The sequence below is a fragment of the Propithecus coquereli genome, unplaced genomic scaffold (assembly GCF_000956105.1).
Source record: "Propithecus coquereli isolate 6110/MARCELLA unplaced genomic scaffold, Pcoq_1.0 Scaffold227, whole genome shotgun sequence".
Classification (NCBI taxonomy): Eukaryota; Metazoa; Chordata; class Mammalia; order Primates; family Indriidae; genus Propithecus; species Propithecus coquereli.
In genome coordinates this window covers 3,374,200-3,392,156 of record NW_012147808.1, presented here as the reverse complement: position 1 = coordinate 3,392,156, position 17,957 = coordinate 3,374,200, and the positions used below count along the sequence as shown (strand labels likewise).

Genomic DNA, 17,957 nt, shown 5'->3' with positions numbered 1-17,957 from the left:
TATATATATATACAATTTTTATTTGTCAATATTACCTTAATAAAGCTAAAAACTATGAAAGGTCAAATTGTATGATGTAATTACTTTATAATATGTACTTTGGTTTTTATCATAAAGATATCAATGTTTGTGATTAATATCTTCTTAAACACAAACTGTTCATAAAAAGCATAAGTTAAGTGTAGTTTGGCTTATCTACAATAGTTGATGGCAATTATTAGCTCTAAGTCAAAGTAGAAACGCATGCAGGAATGAGCTGGAGGAGGAAGTATGGTGGTCTGAGGAACGTGGATACAGGGATACCAAGGGGAGTGGAGAGTGAGATATCCCTGATAACTTAGCTGCTTTTGATCTTTTTTTCATGAGAATTAACATTGTACAGTAATATAAGGAAAAAGAATTGCATGAAACAAAAGTTCAGGTCTGCAGCTGGAGCTTGGGGAACCACAGTGGTGGGGCAAGGGCAGGGAGGGGGGTACATCTAGTGGTGGTCACTTCCATTACACCGACAACTTCATGGACAAAATGCAACCCAACACAGTGAACAGTAATTTGCCCCACTTATCAATTCTCTCAATAAATGTGAATGGTTTGAACTCCCCACTCAAGAGACATAGGCTGGCTGAATGGATAATAAATACAAGCCAAGTATCTGCTGTCTTCAGGAAACTCATCTAACCTGCAAGGATGCATTGAGACTCAGGGTAAAGGAGTGGAAATCAACATTTCAAGCAAATGGAAGCCAAAAGAAGGCTGGTGTGGCAGTTTTGATCTCAGATAATTTACTTTTTAAATCAACAAAAGTAGTGAAAGACAAAGAGGGTCACTATATAATGGTGAAGGGTACAGTTCAACAAGAAAACATAACAATTCTAAATATGTATGCACCCAACTTAGGTGCACACAGATTCATAAAGCAAACTCTACTTGATCTAAACAAATTGATAGACAGCAACACCATAATAGTCAGAGACTTCAACACCCCACTGACAGCATAGGACAGATCCTCCAAACAGAAAATTAACAAAGAAATAATGGACTTAAACAGAACTCTAGAAAAAATGGGCCTGACTGACATTTACAGGACATTCTACCCAAAAACCACTGAATATACGTTCTTCTCATCAGCTCATGGGACATTCTCTAAGATTGACCATATTTTAGGACACAAAGCATGTCTCAAAAAATTTAAAAAATAGAAATTATACCATGCATCTTCTCGGATCACAGTGGAATAAAAATAGAAATCAACCCCAACAGAAATCTCATCTCTACACAAAGTCATGGAAATTAAACAACTTCTGCTGAACGATTCCTTCATAAAGAGGAAATAAAGATGAAAATCAAAAGATTCTTTGAGCTAAATGACAAAGGTGACACAACTTATCAAAATCTGTGGGACACAGCCAAAGCAGTCCTGAGAGGAAAGTTTATTTCCATAAATGCCTATATCCAAAAGTCAAAAAGATCACAAACAGACAACCTAATGAATCGACTCAAAGAACTGGAAAAAGAAGAACAGACCAACCCCAAACCCAGCAGAAGGAGGGAAATTAATAAGATCAAATCAGAACTAAATGAAATTGACAACAGGGAAATTATACAGAAGATTAATAAAACAAAAAGTTGGTTCTTTGAAAAAATAAACAAAATTGACATGCCTTTGGCTAGACTAATGACAAACAGAAAAGAAAAATCTCTAATAAGCTCCACCAGGAACAAAAAAGGAGAAATTACAACTGATGCCATGGAGAAGTTACAACTGATGCCGTGGAGATTCAAGATATAATTTATGAATATTACCAAAACCTTTATGCACACAAACTGGAAAATGTGAAGGAAATGGACAAATTCTTAGAAACACACAGCCTCCCTAGGCTCGACCAGGAAGAAATAGAATTTCCCATTGAGTTTCAATGGCACATCTGCAGGGAGATTCCAGTGAATCACACAGATGCTCCAGAAACCGGTTTCCCAAGTCTGCCTGTCTGTACTGTTGTGGGGTGTTCTCCGGCAGCCTTGGTCTACCTGCTCCTGGGAGGGTTGTTTCCTGCTTGCCACTCTATAGTTCATCCTTTACCAGCCTCGGCCCACCAGCATCCCAGGGGAAAGTTCCCAACTTGCCAGTCCAGACAAGTTTCTTGTTTGTCAGTTTCTATCCAGCTACCACGAACTAGTTCTGGCCCAAGACAACCCAGTGAACTTCTCCACCATCCAATGGGCAATAAATATACCTTTTCCAAAATATTAGAATCCCAGCCATGGAGAGAGAGAAAACTTCCTAAATGTGTTCCTTTCTTAGATACTCATCCCTTAGTCCCAGGGCATCCTTTATTCTTTTCCTCCTTTATATTTAACCCCTTGATATATTAATACTATATTGGGTTATTAGTATGAAATATCCCATTTCCTTAAGTACTAAGTTTGATAGTTGATATCTCTGACATTTCACTTTGACACTTCTTGTTTTATATTTATTTGCAAAGGTACATCCTTATTCTTTCAAACACACAGTTTGGCTTGTGATTATCTTTCTAAGTTTTTCTATAGCAATTTTTATGAAGCCACAGATAAGTCAAAAATTCATGTTATTTTCAAAGATGAGTTCCATCATGGAACCAATGCTGTGCGGACAGCTCAAAATATCAATGAAATGCTTGAGAAAGATGTGGCTAATGAACACACAGTATGTCAATGGTTTGAGAAGTTCTGTTGTGGTGAGTTTAATCTTGAAAATGATCCACATGGGTGTCCTGAGACCAAGGTGGATAATGATGAGCTGAAAGCTATAGTGGAAGTGAATCCATTTCAACCTATGCATGAATTAGCAGCAAGGTTTGATGTTAATATTCCAACAATGTTGGACCATTTGAAACAAATCAGCAAGGTGAAGAAGCTGGATTCTGCATGAATTAAATGAGTGTCCAAAGAGAAATCCTCTCGAAGCTTGCCTTTCTTTGTTGTCATGACATGTGCAATGAAAAATGGATTCTTTTTGACAATCATGAGTTTTCGGCACAACGGTTGGATAAAGATGAAGTGCTGAAACACAGTCCAAAACCAGATATTCTTCAAAAAAAGCTAATAGTGTCTGTTTGGTGGTTCAGCACTGGTACTATCCACTACAGCTTCATGAAACCTGGTCAATTGATTACAACAGATGTCTACTGCACCAATTGGGCAAAGTAATGAGGATGCTTGTGATTAAGCAGGTGAGATTTTGCAACAGAGACAGGCTAATCCTCTTGCAAGACCACATGTCGCAAAAAACAATGCTGCTCAAACTACAGAGGCTGGACTTGGAAACTTTGTCTTCCACCATATTCACCAGACTTTGCACCAACTGAATACCACTTCTTCCAGGCTTTGGACCACTTCTTGCAAGGAAAAATATTCAATTCTCAACAAGCTGTGGAAAACACCTTTTGCAATTTCATCACCACTCGCTCTCCAGATTTCTTCACTGCTGGCATAAGCAAGCTACAGTTAAGATGGCAAAACTATGTTGATAGTTTAGACAAATACTTTGATTAATTGTACCACTTCTTGTTTGAGATATAATAAACTAAACTTTTGTCCAGATAATTTCTTTCTATTTTTTGGTAGAGATGAGGTCTCACTCTTGCTCAGGCTGGTCTAGAACTCCTGACCTTGAGCGATCCACCCGCCTCGGCCTCCCAGAGTGCTAGGATTACAGGCATGAGCCACCGTGCCCGGCCACAAACTAAACTTTTGATTCGAAATCAGACAATCCATATTTAATCACTTCATAGTTAATATCGTATGTCAACTTTCATTGTTCAAATCAAGGAAGTTATGTGGTCTCCTGATTGGACCCTAACTGATACAATATGGAAAATACTTAATATAAGGCCAGTCTTGTAAGCATTAGTTAAAAAATATCTCATTTTACTATACAACCAATATTTAATGTACAATAAAATTCACAAAATAAAGCATTTATATTAAGGTCAGAGTCCAAAGTAAAAGAATATCATTTAAAGTGTTATTTTCAATAATCAATAGTAACTAACATCTCAATGTTACACAATAAGATTATTTTAATATCAATCCAATATTTAAATTCATACTTTTTAGCATCTAGAGATGTTTCGGATTTCCAAGTACTTGATAAGTATTTATTGATTAAGAAGCAATATTGATGATGACAAGAGGGTGGGATGAGAGACAGTAAGTCTGGATTATAGTACAAGATTCAGCTTTATGCTTTAGTGACTATCTGCAAGTATTATCCAACCCCTTGTTAGAGTTGATATCTTCATCTACAGATCAAGAAGCTCAGACATCTATTACTTCTACATGTAATGAATGCTCAGTAATCTTATTTAATCATTCTCTGAGGTCACTTTTTTCCTCCAGAGCTTCCTTATTGCATTTTTTACCTCAGCATTTCTTAGGGTGTAGATCAAAGGATTTAACATAGGGACCACCATAGTATAAAAGACAGCAACCGCTTTATCAGCGGGCAGAGTGGTCACAGGGCGCAGATACACAAATATGCAGGGCACAAAGAATAAGACAACTACTGTGATGTGAAAGGCACAGGTGGAGAGGGCTTTGCGCCTCCCCTCCAAGCTATAGTTCCTTAGAGATCGCAAGATGATCACGTAGGATACCACCAAGAGGAAGAAGCTTAACAGGCAGATGAACCCGCTGTTGGCAGCAACAAATAGACCAAGGGTATGAGTGTCCATGCAGACAAGGTCCAGCAAAGGATACAAGTTGCACATGAAGTGGTCTATGACATTGGGGCCACAGAAGGGCAGCCAGACTGTGAAGAGGATCTGGATGGTTGCATGGAGAAATCCTCCTGTCCAGGCCACTCCCACAAGGAGCACGCACAGCCTGTGGCACATGACAGTTGTATAGTGAAGAGGCTTGCAGATGGCCACATAGCGGTCATAGGCCATCACTATCAGCAGGATGATCTCAGTAGCACCAAAAATGTGTTCTGCATAGACTTGAGCCATACACCCATTAAAGGAGATGATTTTCTTCTCATGAAGGGAGTCCACAATCAGCTTAGGAGCTGAAGAAGAAGAATAAATCATGTCTATCAAGGAAAGGTGGGTCAAGAAGAAGTACATGGGGGAGCTCAGAGCACGGCTGGTGATGATGGTAACCACGATGAGCAGGTTGCCTGAGAGTGTTGTTATGTACAAAACCAAAAATACCACAAACGTGACTTTCTGCATCTTGGGGTTCTGTGTGAGACCTATTAAAATGAATTCAGTCACATTCCTTTTAATCTCCATCTATGTTGTGTGGGTGATAAAAACTCCAGGAAGGAATATTTTACCTTGAGAAAAAAGAAAGGGGAAAAAAAAGAACCATAAAAGAATCAAATAATCCAAAATTCTGCCTTTTCAGTACTCTGCCATCTCAAAGATGATTCCTTCTCTTCCCCAAACTCTCTAGGAATAGGTACCTCAAAACTTCTCTAGCTGTCTCTCTTAGTTTTTTGTTATCTTGACCTCAAAAATCTTCTAAGATACAGGATACCCAGAAGAAAGGGTGTCCACTTCCTAAGGTCAGAGTAGTCATTACAAAACTTCACTTGGACATCAATAAGATGCAATAATGTAGTCATTAGAAGTAATAATTTTGGAGTCTAATAAGACTGAAAAATGTATATGTGAAATCACATTAATTAAAAACCAAAAAATAGTCTGTATACCCTAATTATAATTATATAAATATACTGCAGGTAAAAAGGTAGTGGTAATAATAATGGAGTATTTGAAGATTATAGATTTTATATGTATATTTTAAGAATAAAATTTAAATTCAAAAATTTCACTGATAAAATTTTATACAGATTTTATTTCACCTATGTTAAAGCATATATATTTAAAAAGTTGATAAGGAAATAAATTAATATATTTAGGACATTCACCTCTGGATGTGAAATTATGAGTGATTTTTTATTTCTTTAGGATTTTTAGTATTTTCCAAATTTCTACAGTTTGCATTACTAATTGTATGGTCAGAAAATAAATACAATTTCCATTTTTTTTTCTTGGAGGCCTGAAGTTGAAACCATGAATCTTTAAATTGAGTGGAATATATGGGAAAACAAACATAGGGAATTGTACATTGATACATCATGGAAACTCAGAGAATATTATCTGAATGTAATTGAAGTAACTGTTACCAATTCACCAAATGGACATAGGGTAAGGGCCTGACGGGGCACTAACTGCTTTGAGAGGATCAGGACAGAGGAAGAGACTGCCATGATTGCCCTCGTGGATAAATTAAAATTTTCCTAAATATCATCTTTAGGCTACCAGCCAAAGATCACTGATCTCTGGTTTTAACTTATACCATTGATACTGATAGTCAATAAGTCAACTCCGAGTAATCAACCAGAATCAGTTTAATAGACAGTCTATTTTCATTTACTTGATGAAGAATACACATATCACTTAAACTTCAAGATAGTATTTAAAACTAAGTTTTGCCATTATTAATTCTTTTTCCTGGACCTCAGATTCCTTTTTATTTTACTTTATGTGTTCTTAAAGCAAGGAGGCAGTAAGAGGTAAGATGAATCGTCCCTGTTACGTGTAGTACACGAGGTACATGGAAAGGAAAACTCTTCCCGATGATCCCGCAAATGCTTCATTGAGGAGCTGGCCTAGGAGCCCCAAGCCCAGCACCATGGTCTCCCTTCTGGATAACCCCATGCATCAGAGAATCCTTGCAGGGACAAGAACCCTTGAGAATAAAGTGGATTGCACTTCTAATTGCCAACTCTCCCCTAGAGGAGAAGACCTTTGGGAGAACCAACAACTGACTAATATGTTTTTATAACTTCCTGAAGGTCTGTGCCAGAGGTTACATTACATGATCAAAACCAGACAGAAGGCGGGGCACGGTGGCTCACGCCTATAATCCTAGCACTCTGGGAGGCTGAGGCAGAGGATTGCTTGAGCTCAGGAGTTCAAGACCAGCCTGAGCAAGAGCGAGACCCCATCTCTATTATAAATAGAAAGAAATTAGCCAAACAGCTAAAAGTAGAAAAAATTAGCCAGGCACAGTGGCGCATGCCTGTAGTCCCAGCTACTCGGGAGGCTGAGGCAGTAGGATCGCTTGAGCCCAGGAGTTTGAGGTTGCTGTGAGCTAGGCTGACGCCACGGCACTGTAGCCCAGGCAAGAGAGTGAGACTCTGTCTCAAAAAAAAAAAACAACAGACAGAAAACCCCAAACTCGACTCATTCATCTTTATGATTTCACTTATTAGTTCAGTTTCTTACAAATCTTTAAGTAAAAGGAATATATCTAAGAAAACAGTTCTCTCTTATGATTTTCATCTGTTTTCTAATCCCCCACAGACACAAACATAAAAACAAAACAACTCGGTGTCATGTCAACATTGATGTCTTTGATGTTCACTGTTGATGGGCAGACCCAAACACAGGGTCCGTTTCTTTTTCTTTCTGAGACCAATAGTGTACCTATTACCACCTAAATCCTCTAATACCCATATTTTTACAGAAATGAGAAATAGAAAAATGTGTCACTCTAGCAGGAAGACCCTGATCTTCCATAAAAGACCCTGAGACTGCAAATGAGAGGCAAGGACCTAAACAGACTAACTTCTTCCCAAACACAGAAACCTTTGTTACTTGTTCAAATTCCATGTACTCAAACATTTTGATATGCAAACTTTGACTATAACTCTGCTTTTCCCCATTCTTAATAGCATGCAGAGATTTATTTTACACTATGTACTCCCTATAATAATTGTTAATTTTTATTGAGTGTTTGCCACATGCTCAGCACTATGCTAAATGCTTGGCACGCATTCTTTCACTAAATCTTCACAACAATGTTATGAGGTTGGTACACCATTATCCACATTTTAAAGAAAAGGAAACTATGGTTAAGAGAAAAATAATTTATCCAAAGTCATAATTATAAAAAAAAAAAGGAGAGAAAACTATGTTCAAATCTAGGATGTCTGTCTCTAGCTCTTCAGCACTTATTTCGTGCCTCTCCAGTATAGATCCAGTTTACTTCTTGGAATCAGCAGTGTCAAAGTTTGGACAAGTGGACTGGTACCAAAAGCTACCACCTATGACCACAGGAGTCCTTTTGCTAATATGAAATAACTTAGATAGCATCAGATGTTAATGAGTTCAAGGATTCATTGGACAAGGCTGTAGAACTGTACATTAGAAATCCTCAGGTACCTTGCGTTTTATCAACTTAATATGTGCTTTAAAGATGAGGAAACTGTGGACCAGAGAGGTAAAATCCAAGGAAAAACAGATAATTGATTCGTGGCAGAGAACAATAAGAATTCGGGTCTACTAATGCCCAACACAGTAATATGTTTTCACCACCACATCTTGTCTTCCTTAAAATGCCTTAATATGAGTGTATGCCAGGAAAAATCACTCTAAGGTGACGAAATTGACTTTCCTCTCTTACTTTAGCAATACCTGTCTTGATTCTCTAAGAAAGAGGGCTGGGTCTGAGTTCAGGGATGCAAAAATTCAGCCATATTGCTGGGGACACATCCATTATAGCAAAAACAAGGTCTCACCTGGTGGGAACAATATTTGAGAATTTGAATAGAGTCAAAACAAAAAGTGCCTCTAAGCGGAACAATATTTGAGAATTTGAATAGAGTCAAAACAAAAAGTGCCTCTAAGCATGTAGTTAAATATAGATTAATCTTTCCTTGCAGATTCTGTGTTTTAATGTATTTTCCCTTTGAATCTGTTTGAGAGCTAAAGGTTTCCTTTGAAAAACAGAATCCAAATGCTATCCTCCTCCTCCCTCCCATGCTGAGCTGTCTTGACTGTCTTGACCTCAGTGGTGGTCACACACCCTGTCTCAGCTCTACCTCCAATTTGCCTTTCTTTATTCTCAGTTGCCTCTCACAACTCCTTATATTAGTACAAGGTGAGATTTTCTTTCTCCTTCATCACTGGAAATTTTCAAACTCAGAGCACTGTTTCAACGTAATGAGTGACTGAGCATAAGCCGATCTCTGACTATCCAAGCCATCGTATCCTGCACCCTGCCCCTGAGGAAACCCTCACAGACCCATCCAGCTACTGTACTCTCTCCACACTCAAAAGCCTAGAAATTGACTCAGAAATCCATAAACTGCAAACTTTTCCTGATAGGTTGTACATAGGTCCATATACAGTGAGAAGAAAAATACTTTTTAAAAATATCCTAAAATTAGAAATGATCCGTCATCAAATATCAGAACTAATGCTTTAATGATTTTTTAATAATCATAAATGCCCTGGGAGAAAGTGCCAATGTAAGAACCTCTATTAAATATCAGCAATTCCAGATAACTTACCGTGGTTGCCTCTGTAGTTGAGGAGAATACCCAATGTATTCATAAATAAGAATTAACCATTATATGTAGCTGTTCAAACAGCACATTATGTAATGTATATTTCCCAAGTCCTGATGGGACAATATTACAAAAGTCAGGGTATGCTAAAATGGTACAAATTTCTCCAAATGGATTCAGCAAGCATTTTCAAAGCTCCAGTGCCTTTGAAATTCAAGTTAAAGGAAAAGAAAATGCTATGCTGAATTTGAAATCCAAAGTCCTTAGGCACTACAGAGAACCTTTTGATCTTCCCCAGCACCTAGATCTATGTTACAGAACAAGAGATACAAATATTCTAACACTTAATGCCCCTCTCTTATTCTGCCTTTAAAATAAGAAAATAGCTGCTCCTCGAATCATAGTGTTTAGAGAGGATACTGATGACATTAAAGGACCTATCCTTTTATCTAAGGTTTTGTCCTCCCAGGAATTAATTATCTCTGTTTGTTAAAGATTTTTTTTCTTAGAAACAGATTGTTTGGGAATATTCATCTATAAACAATACAACTTCAGCTGATTAGGTTTTTTCCTTGCACTTTAAACTGATCTATTAATATCCTACATTCCTGGTCTGGAATATTATGCAATAAAGCACTCTTTTATAAGCCTTCATTGTATCATAAACTGGAACACGAAGGACTCTATATGCTATGTGAATAACAATGTGGGGTTTCATTCAGGTAGCATATCCCTGAGGAAATTTCCTCACTGTTTGAGGTCACAGAGGTTGAGATACTGAATCAATCTCTCAACTATACTATAAACACATCAGGTCATATTCTGTCCATAGGAATTAACCTTGGAACTTGTACTTTCAGTCAGAGTGATACCTAAAGGTGGAAGCCAACTGGAGGCTAAAATCCTAATCTCAATTTTTCCAGTGTAGAAATATTAAAAGACAGATTTTTATGCCTTCCCATTGACATTTTTTAGAAGTCCTAAAACTCCACTGTCCATTCAATAGAAGAAGCCTCACCTAGGCAAACAGAATTCTTCAAATTTTCTTTACACATAATCTACAGAACAGTGGACATACGCAAGCCAATTATGTTCTGCCATTTTGTAAACATATATTGTAGCAATTACCGTCTGGCTTGGAGGACAGGGTGTTGTTTAAATCACATGGAGCTGAAACCGTTTCTGTATTTAAATGTATGGCTAGGCAGTGAATGAAGAACCAGGGAAAATAGTAACAATAGCAGCTATCATTACTGAGCACTATGTCCTTTAATCTATTAATATGGTATATTACATTAATTGATTTTCATATATTAAAACAACCTTGCATTCCTGGGATAAATCCCACTTGGCCATGGTGTATTGCAGCAGTCCCCAACCTTTTTGGCACCAAGGACTAATTTCATGGAAGACAATTTTTCCATGGACCAGGGCAGGGGGAATGGTTTCAAGATGATTCAAGTGCATTACATTTATTGTGCATTTTATCTCTATTATTATTACATTGTAGTATATAATGAAATAATTATACAACTCATCATAATGCAGAATCAGTGGGAGCCCTGAGCTTGTTTTCCTGCAACTTGATGGTCCCATCTGGGGGTGATGCAAGACAGTGACACCTGAAGTGCGTTGCTTCTGTCTAGTCTACTCCGTAATCTCATATTGGTTGCTGTCACTGCAGAAAACCCTGCTTCACAAAGATGGGATATTGGAAATGGAAGCAGTTTTTTCAGTGCTTCAGTGGTGATCTCTGGATATTCTGCCTTGACTTTAATCCAGAACGTATGGAGATTTGAAGTTGTCTCAAACATACTTTTAAGGCTGTTGTCATTTGCGATCTCAAGCAGTTGATCCTCTTCTAGCACAGCCGAGGTCGATTCACCTGGCTTATTCACAAATGGGTGGCAGATCCATTCCTTCCCAGTTGGGAAGTAATGCCCAAACACTTTTGAAAGCTGCCATAGGTGATCATGCACCAGCTGGGAGAAAGAAGACTCCGGCTCAGTCTCTTTCAAAATCTCTGCTAATGTTTGAAATGCGTCAAAAATCCCAACGTTCATGCATTGCCTCCATAATTCCAGTTTGGCTTTGAATGCAGACACTTTATCTGCTGACTTGAACACAGTTGTCATTCTCCCCTGAAGTGACAGATTGAGTTCATTGAACAGTTTGAATATGTCATACATGTAAACAAGTTTGTGACCCATTCTGTGTCACTGAAATGTGCTGCCAGTAATGACTGTTTTTCTAAAAGAAATCTCTGGAGCAGCTCTCATAACTTAAAAACTCTGGCCAGTGATCTGCCTTTAGAAATCCATCTCACTTCTGTGTGTGCTCTGCTTCCATCTCCTCACAGAGCTGTGCAAACAGATGTGAGTTAAGGGCATGTACTTTAATGTGGTTGATAATTTTAGTCACATCCTGCAAAATATTTAGTTCAGGTGACATTTTTCAGCTAGCCAGCATTTCTCTATGGATGACACAGTGAGTAGACTCATTCAGAAGTGACGTCCTTGACCCAAGTAGTGAAACCAGAAAGCCATCCAGTCATGGCAGCCACTGTGTCCGTGCATATACCAACACAAAATGACCAATTAAGTTTTCCTGATACGTAATCATTCAAAGACTTATATAATTCTGCAGCTGCGGTGTTGATTGGCAACAAAAATGCACATAACATATCCTCATGCTCATCCTCCTGAAAAATATATAACAGAAAACAAGCATTGTTGCCTTGTTGTCAACATCAGTAGACTCATCAACCTGGATTGTGTACTCCAGTGACTCATTAATCCTCTCTAACATTTGTGCCTCAATGGCCTCTGCTGTTTCATCATTCAGCTATGAGCTAAGGTTTTTCCTTTGCATGAAACAGATGTCTCAATGCAAAGCAGCCACTTATTTATGGATGCAATGAGTTTCCCCTTTCACCTGTTCTTGAATTTGCATTTCTCTTCAGTAAAGGAACTCTTCTGTTCATTACCCTACCTGCTGGAATGACTGATATAACCCCAGACATGTGAGTATTTCATGTCTCAAAATAATGTATGTCCTTCAGTAATAAAAGCAGTTTCAACTCAAGTCCAATAACAAACAAGCAATCACTTTTTCATATGGTGCACATTTTTAAATTTCAGGTAACTCCCCAGTCCAAAATTCCAGTGGTCACCACTGAATGGCAATTCCATAATCCCTTGCAGAAGTCATTGCTCAGAAAATAGACATTTGTCCTTATGACTCTCCTTTTAGGATCATAGAAGCATCATACAGAAGACCTCCAACAACTTTTCTCTTTTGTCTCATGGGCTAGAATTTTGTCACATGCCTATCTGTAAATCAATCACCAGAAAGGGAAGAGTATTAACATAATTGGTTTCAGCTAATCTGAATTCACACCTATGGTCTGGGTAAACTCCACTTTGCCCCAAACACATGGCCACCTGACACAAGCCCAAAATAGAGTTCTATTAGAAAGAAAGAAGGTAGGAAAGAGCTGCTCTGTGGACAACCAACAATGTCTACCCACCTAACATACCTATATTGATTACTCTCCTTTCTCTCCTATATCTTTCTCTCTCTCTCTCTCTCTCTCTCACCATCCCCTACAATCTTCTTCCCACTAGCATTTAAACATCAAATTTCTCCTATCTTAAAATAATCATTCACCCTCAATCCCATTTCCCCCTCAGTGATTAATTTGATTCTCATACAACCCTGTGATGTAATATTATCTCTATTTTCCGTAAGAGACAACTGAGGTACAGAGAAGTTGAGTAACTTGCCCAAAATCACACAGCTTGGTCAGGATTCAATAAAGATAGCCAACAATACAATAGTAGTAGAAAATGAAAACATTTCTTTTTTTTAATTTTTTTTTAATTTCAGAATATTACGGGGGTACAAACATTTTGGTTACATAGATTGCCTTTTCACAGACCAAGGAAAATGCAAACATTTCTCTCAATTTAATTCAGAAAATATTTTCCATGCATAAGTCACTAGCTGGTTTTCACATGCTATCTTTTGGTATTCTCCCCAATAATCCTAATTTAAGGCTGTTTTATAGGCTCCAGTATGTTAAGTAACAAGCATGTTAAGTGACAAGCATAGAGCCATATGGTAAATAGAAGACTTGAAAATCATACCCAGGTTATGTCTATTGTGTATTATTTCTCTAAGACCCTGACACATCCCATTCATATAGAGGATGTTTCTTGTCCTACATCTGAATTTCTGCTCAGTCATCCTTTCCATTCCACAGACATCAGGAAATTTCCAGAATCAAAACTTCCAAGATGGCACTGAGGCCATTCCCCAGGACGTAGCCCAAAGGTAGGAAAGGAAGATGAGAGATGCTGTCTTTTCTCCATGCCTTTCTTTTAGGGACAATTGCTGCACGTGGGATCTGACTGAGGAATACGTTCTGCTTGCCACTGCAGGTAGAACCAAACTTGCTAAATAATTCACAGCTGGTCTGTGTCATACCTCCTCTCCCATCACACGCAACAGATAAGACTCATCATGGAATCAGTGTCTAGTCAAGTATAATATCATGGTAGTTAGAGCTTGGGCTTAGAATTAAATCAGCCTGAACTTAAATTCAAGCTCTACCAATTATTAGCTTTGTGACCTTGTCTAAATGATACTTATCCAGAGTGAGCATCAATTTCCTTATATATAAAAAGGAATTAATATTATCCTCATGGGGACTATGTGTGAATTAGATGAGATACCACACTTAGCAGAGTGACTGATAGAAAGTGCTTATTATTTGTTACTTCTCATTGTATCCACATTTCCTTTATCTCCATCTACAAACATTTCAGGGAATCTTAACTTCACTGTCAGATTTTCTTCACTGTCAGAGAAGAATACCAAACTCTCAGAGAAATATTTTATAGTTATATATAATGACTTATGAATCAGTATTCAATACCTCAAAACTTGGCCTTTCTTCTCTCCTAATTTCTGGAACTTCCCTGATCCTACCAAACATAGGAGTAAAGAAGGCAAGCTATATGTATATGAGTTGAGACAGTTCTTACCAGAAACCTGAATTGGTCACACCATGAGCTCTGATTTCCTGTACAGAAAGTAACAGGTAACAGTGAGCTTTTACATGTTGCCAAGCACTATTCAAATTGCTGTACATGCATTATCTCATATAATCCTCAAAACAGTCCTAGAAGTACAACTATCACCCCCTTTTAACAGATGTGGAAACTCAACTATAAAGAGGCTGAGGAACCAAGGTAAGTAGTAAGTAGTAAGTAGGAGAGCCAGTGAAGCTCTTACTCATAAGCATGATTCAGTTATTTAATACTAAAGAGCAGTTTGTCTAGTGTACACGTGCATGTGTCTAGTCTATACTCAGGGTGTTAATAACAGAAGAGCACTTTTGCCCGTAGACATTTTCACATGTTATGTCACTCAATCCTCCCTATAATTGGTCTCAGCTAATCTGAATTCACACCTGTGGCCTGCATAGACCCCACTTTGCCCCAAGCACATGGCTACCTGACACAGGACAAAATAGAATTCTGTCATAAAGAAATAAGACAGAAAATAGCTGCTTTGTGGGAAATTAACAATGTCTACCCAACCATAGGTACATACCTATATAATACCTAACTATATTGGACAGGTGTCTTAGGGTTGTTTGATAGGCTCTGACTGGCTCATGCACCCATACTCCCATGAATAGGACATTCTGTGCCTAGGGTCTCAGGCTCTAAGAGAACTTTCTAACCTCCTGAGAGAGGCTGTTAACCCAGTCTAGCTGGCTTTCTCCCCACTCTTTGGAAACAGATGTCATGGTCACAAAAGAAAGAACAGGATAAATTGGTTTGGCTGCCATCTTGGCTCAAGCTGCTAATTCTAATCCTCTGGGAGCTGAGAAGTCAGAGCATTCCCTAACTCCTTGCACTTGAATAATATCCATTAAATATGTCCCTGAATGCACATTTGAAAATGTTGACAAGGATGGACTCTGAGGATTTCTGACCTAGGAAGACCACATAAGCATAATCAGGTACAAATCAGATGCTGTTTGGTTCTAAGTTTCCAACTCATTTGGATCCAAACTTCCAGGGCCCAAAGAAGCTATCTCCAGGCTGAGCACAGGCTTAATAAGAAAAAGGCTTAAAATAGCTGACTTTGGGGACCTGCTACTCCAAGACAACTTTCACTTGTTGCTGATTTCATGGTGCTTGCAATCCCTAATTTTTTTGCTTTAATATAGTTTGCTATTTTCAGTTCTTTAAATCGGCTTGGATTTCAGATCAAGTGGTTCTTATAATATGCTTCATCTGGTCATCAAGAAAGACTAGAAAATATGTTATAAGGAAGCTTGGAGAGAGATGTCCTTCAAAGGTTAGGGGTTTTTTTCCAGCAATTTCTTTTGAAGCCTAGTGGAAGCCTAGGTAAGCCTTTGGAGGTTAACTAAAGAAATTCATTCTCTGAGCTGGAATGTTTGTACCTCATACTCGCTGGATGGTATGATCCTGTAGAGCAAAATAAACCCAGCCCATGAACTCAGCTTTATTTAAGTCTCTCTTAGCAACCATTTTTAAGTCACTAATTGGGGAAAGGATATATAATACTTAAGTTAAAAATGGGTGAACCTATAAAGCAGCAGTTAGTGATGGGTCAGTGAATGCAAACTCCACGCAAACTGTTCTCTACAAATATGATGCCTTGTTATGGAATGGACCTGTCACTTGTTTTCCTTATTCATAATTTTTTCTCAAGGTGATACTAAAGTCTTCGATTTACAGGTGGGTTGGATTTAAATATGTTTTTCTACTGTCACATATTTTTATGAATAATAACCAACATACCCAGTCTACCAAGAAAAAACACTCAGGATATTATAGACCCAGACCTGATAATAAAATAGAATTTCTTTTATTAAATTATTTTACTGACTATAAAGGCAATATATACCCTTTGCAGAAAACTCAGATCAGGAAGTTTTTAAAAGAATGCAAAAATTGTCCTTAATCCCACAATTCAGGTAAGCATGATTAGTCTTTAGCGTACTTTTTTCAGATGTTTTTCTATGGAAATATGGCATTTTAGACCATTTAGATCATAATATATATAAGCCATTTTATATTTTCCACTCAATATTATACTGAAATAATCTTTGCACATCATTAATTTTTCTTGCAAATAACTAATGTCCACTTGACATATCATAACTATAATTCATTTAAGTGTTCCTCTTTATGTAGACATTTGGATTGTCTTTATTTTTTTGATATTGTAAAAAATATTATGAAATATTATACAACCTAACGTTTAAAAAAAACAGTAACTTGTCATTCATTGTGTCTTTTCAGGGAGAGCCTGGGGTCAGAGGCCCTCCGGGTCCTTCTGGGCCTCGGGGTATAGGAACCCAAGGGCCAAAGGTGAGTCGTCAGGTCTGTGCTCTGTGTGAGGGTCAGACACCATCAGTGACAACGAAGTCTACAATAACTTCATAGTACATTTTCCTTTTGGTGTTTGCCTATTTTTTCTCGATTACTGATGGAAAGTCTTATTTTTTCATATCATATAAACTTTCAGTAAAATAGAACATTAAAGTTTATAAAGCCATTTACTCTTCTATAAAAGAAATCAGAAAGCCAGTCTCTCTTGAGTAGTTGCAAAGCACTCAAACTATTTCCAGGTTTCTTAGAGGATGTGCCGTAGTCAAGAAGCACATCTTTACTTTGGCCAGAGGTGCTCAGGTGGCCTTTTAACAAGTCACCTGCTAATGTATCTACTGTGCCCTGTGTGCCCCGTTCACTCTTCCAGGGCCCTGGTGAAGGGTCTAGATTGTCCCCACAGAAGGTGAGAGGGACCTTCTTTTGGCCCATTTTGGGCATAGGTGATGGAAAGATGGGTCTATTTTTCTTTTTTATGTTGTCATCTTTATTTCTGTTTTTAATTTTTATTTTAATTTTTTGCAATGGGCAAGTATTTTTTTTTTACATTCAGAAAAAAATCAATACTGGAAAGAAAAAGACTGACTTATGCAGTAACTTATATTAACCCAGCACTTCTCAAAGCTTCTTCCATCCAATATTAATTTGGGAACTTGCGGGATAAACAAAATTAAACTAATTATTGTAGGACTTCTTAGAGCCTTTAATATATTATATTAATGTGTACTAAAGATCTTCAAGGGAAGGCACATACTATTTTTTAATCTTATTCCACTGTAAAGTCTTTCCAACATAGGGCCAGCTTATGAACACATATTGGAAAACGTTGCATGTGATTATTGCTTCATCTACATATTTTCTTAAAAATTGTAATACTAATTCACATTGATATCTAATGATTCTTTAACTGCAACCCCAGTCAACTGGTGCTTCAGACTGAAATGGAGCAACATGTTAAAACCTACATGGAGTCATGTGTCAGTGATTTTCAGATCTGGCGCAGGGCGGCCCTGGTGTTCCAGGGGTTGCGTGGTAGGGTAGCGAGGGGAACCTAAGCAGATGAGACCCCCGGGCCTCCACTTCTGCTTAGGCCAAGCAGTTCTGCTTACCTCTAAGATTTTGTTTGCAAAGAATTCTGTGGCTTAAAAATATTTGGGAAAATGCTGCTTTTTTTTTTT

The 17,957-nt window shown here is 37.9% G+C and overlaps 1 protein-coding gene across 1 annotated transcript; it reads right to left on the bottom strand.

Annotated features, from left to right (window-relative positions):
• Window positions 1-4,249: 4,249 nt before the first annotated feature.
• Window positions 4,250-5,304, bottom strand: LOC105811057 (olfactory receptor 4C12). The gene has a single exon (XM_012645134.1). The coding sequence runs from the start codon at window positions 5,274-5,276 to the stop codon at window positions 4,347-4,349; it is 930 nt and encodes a 309-aa protein (XP_012500588.1). The 5' UTR covers window positions 5,277-5,304; the 3' UTR covers window positions 4,250-4,346.
• Between the last annotated feature and the right edge of the window lie 12,653 nt (window positions 5,305-17,957).

Bases quoted from the DNA above. Each gene is read 5' to 3' on its own strand.
- LOC105811057 (XM_012645134.1), bottom strand. From the start codon at position 5,276: ATGGAGATTAAAAGGAATGTGACTGAATTCATTTTAATAGGTCTCACA.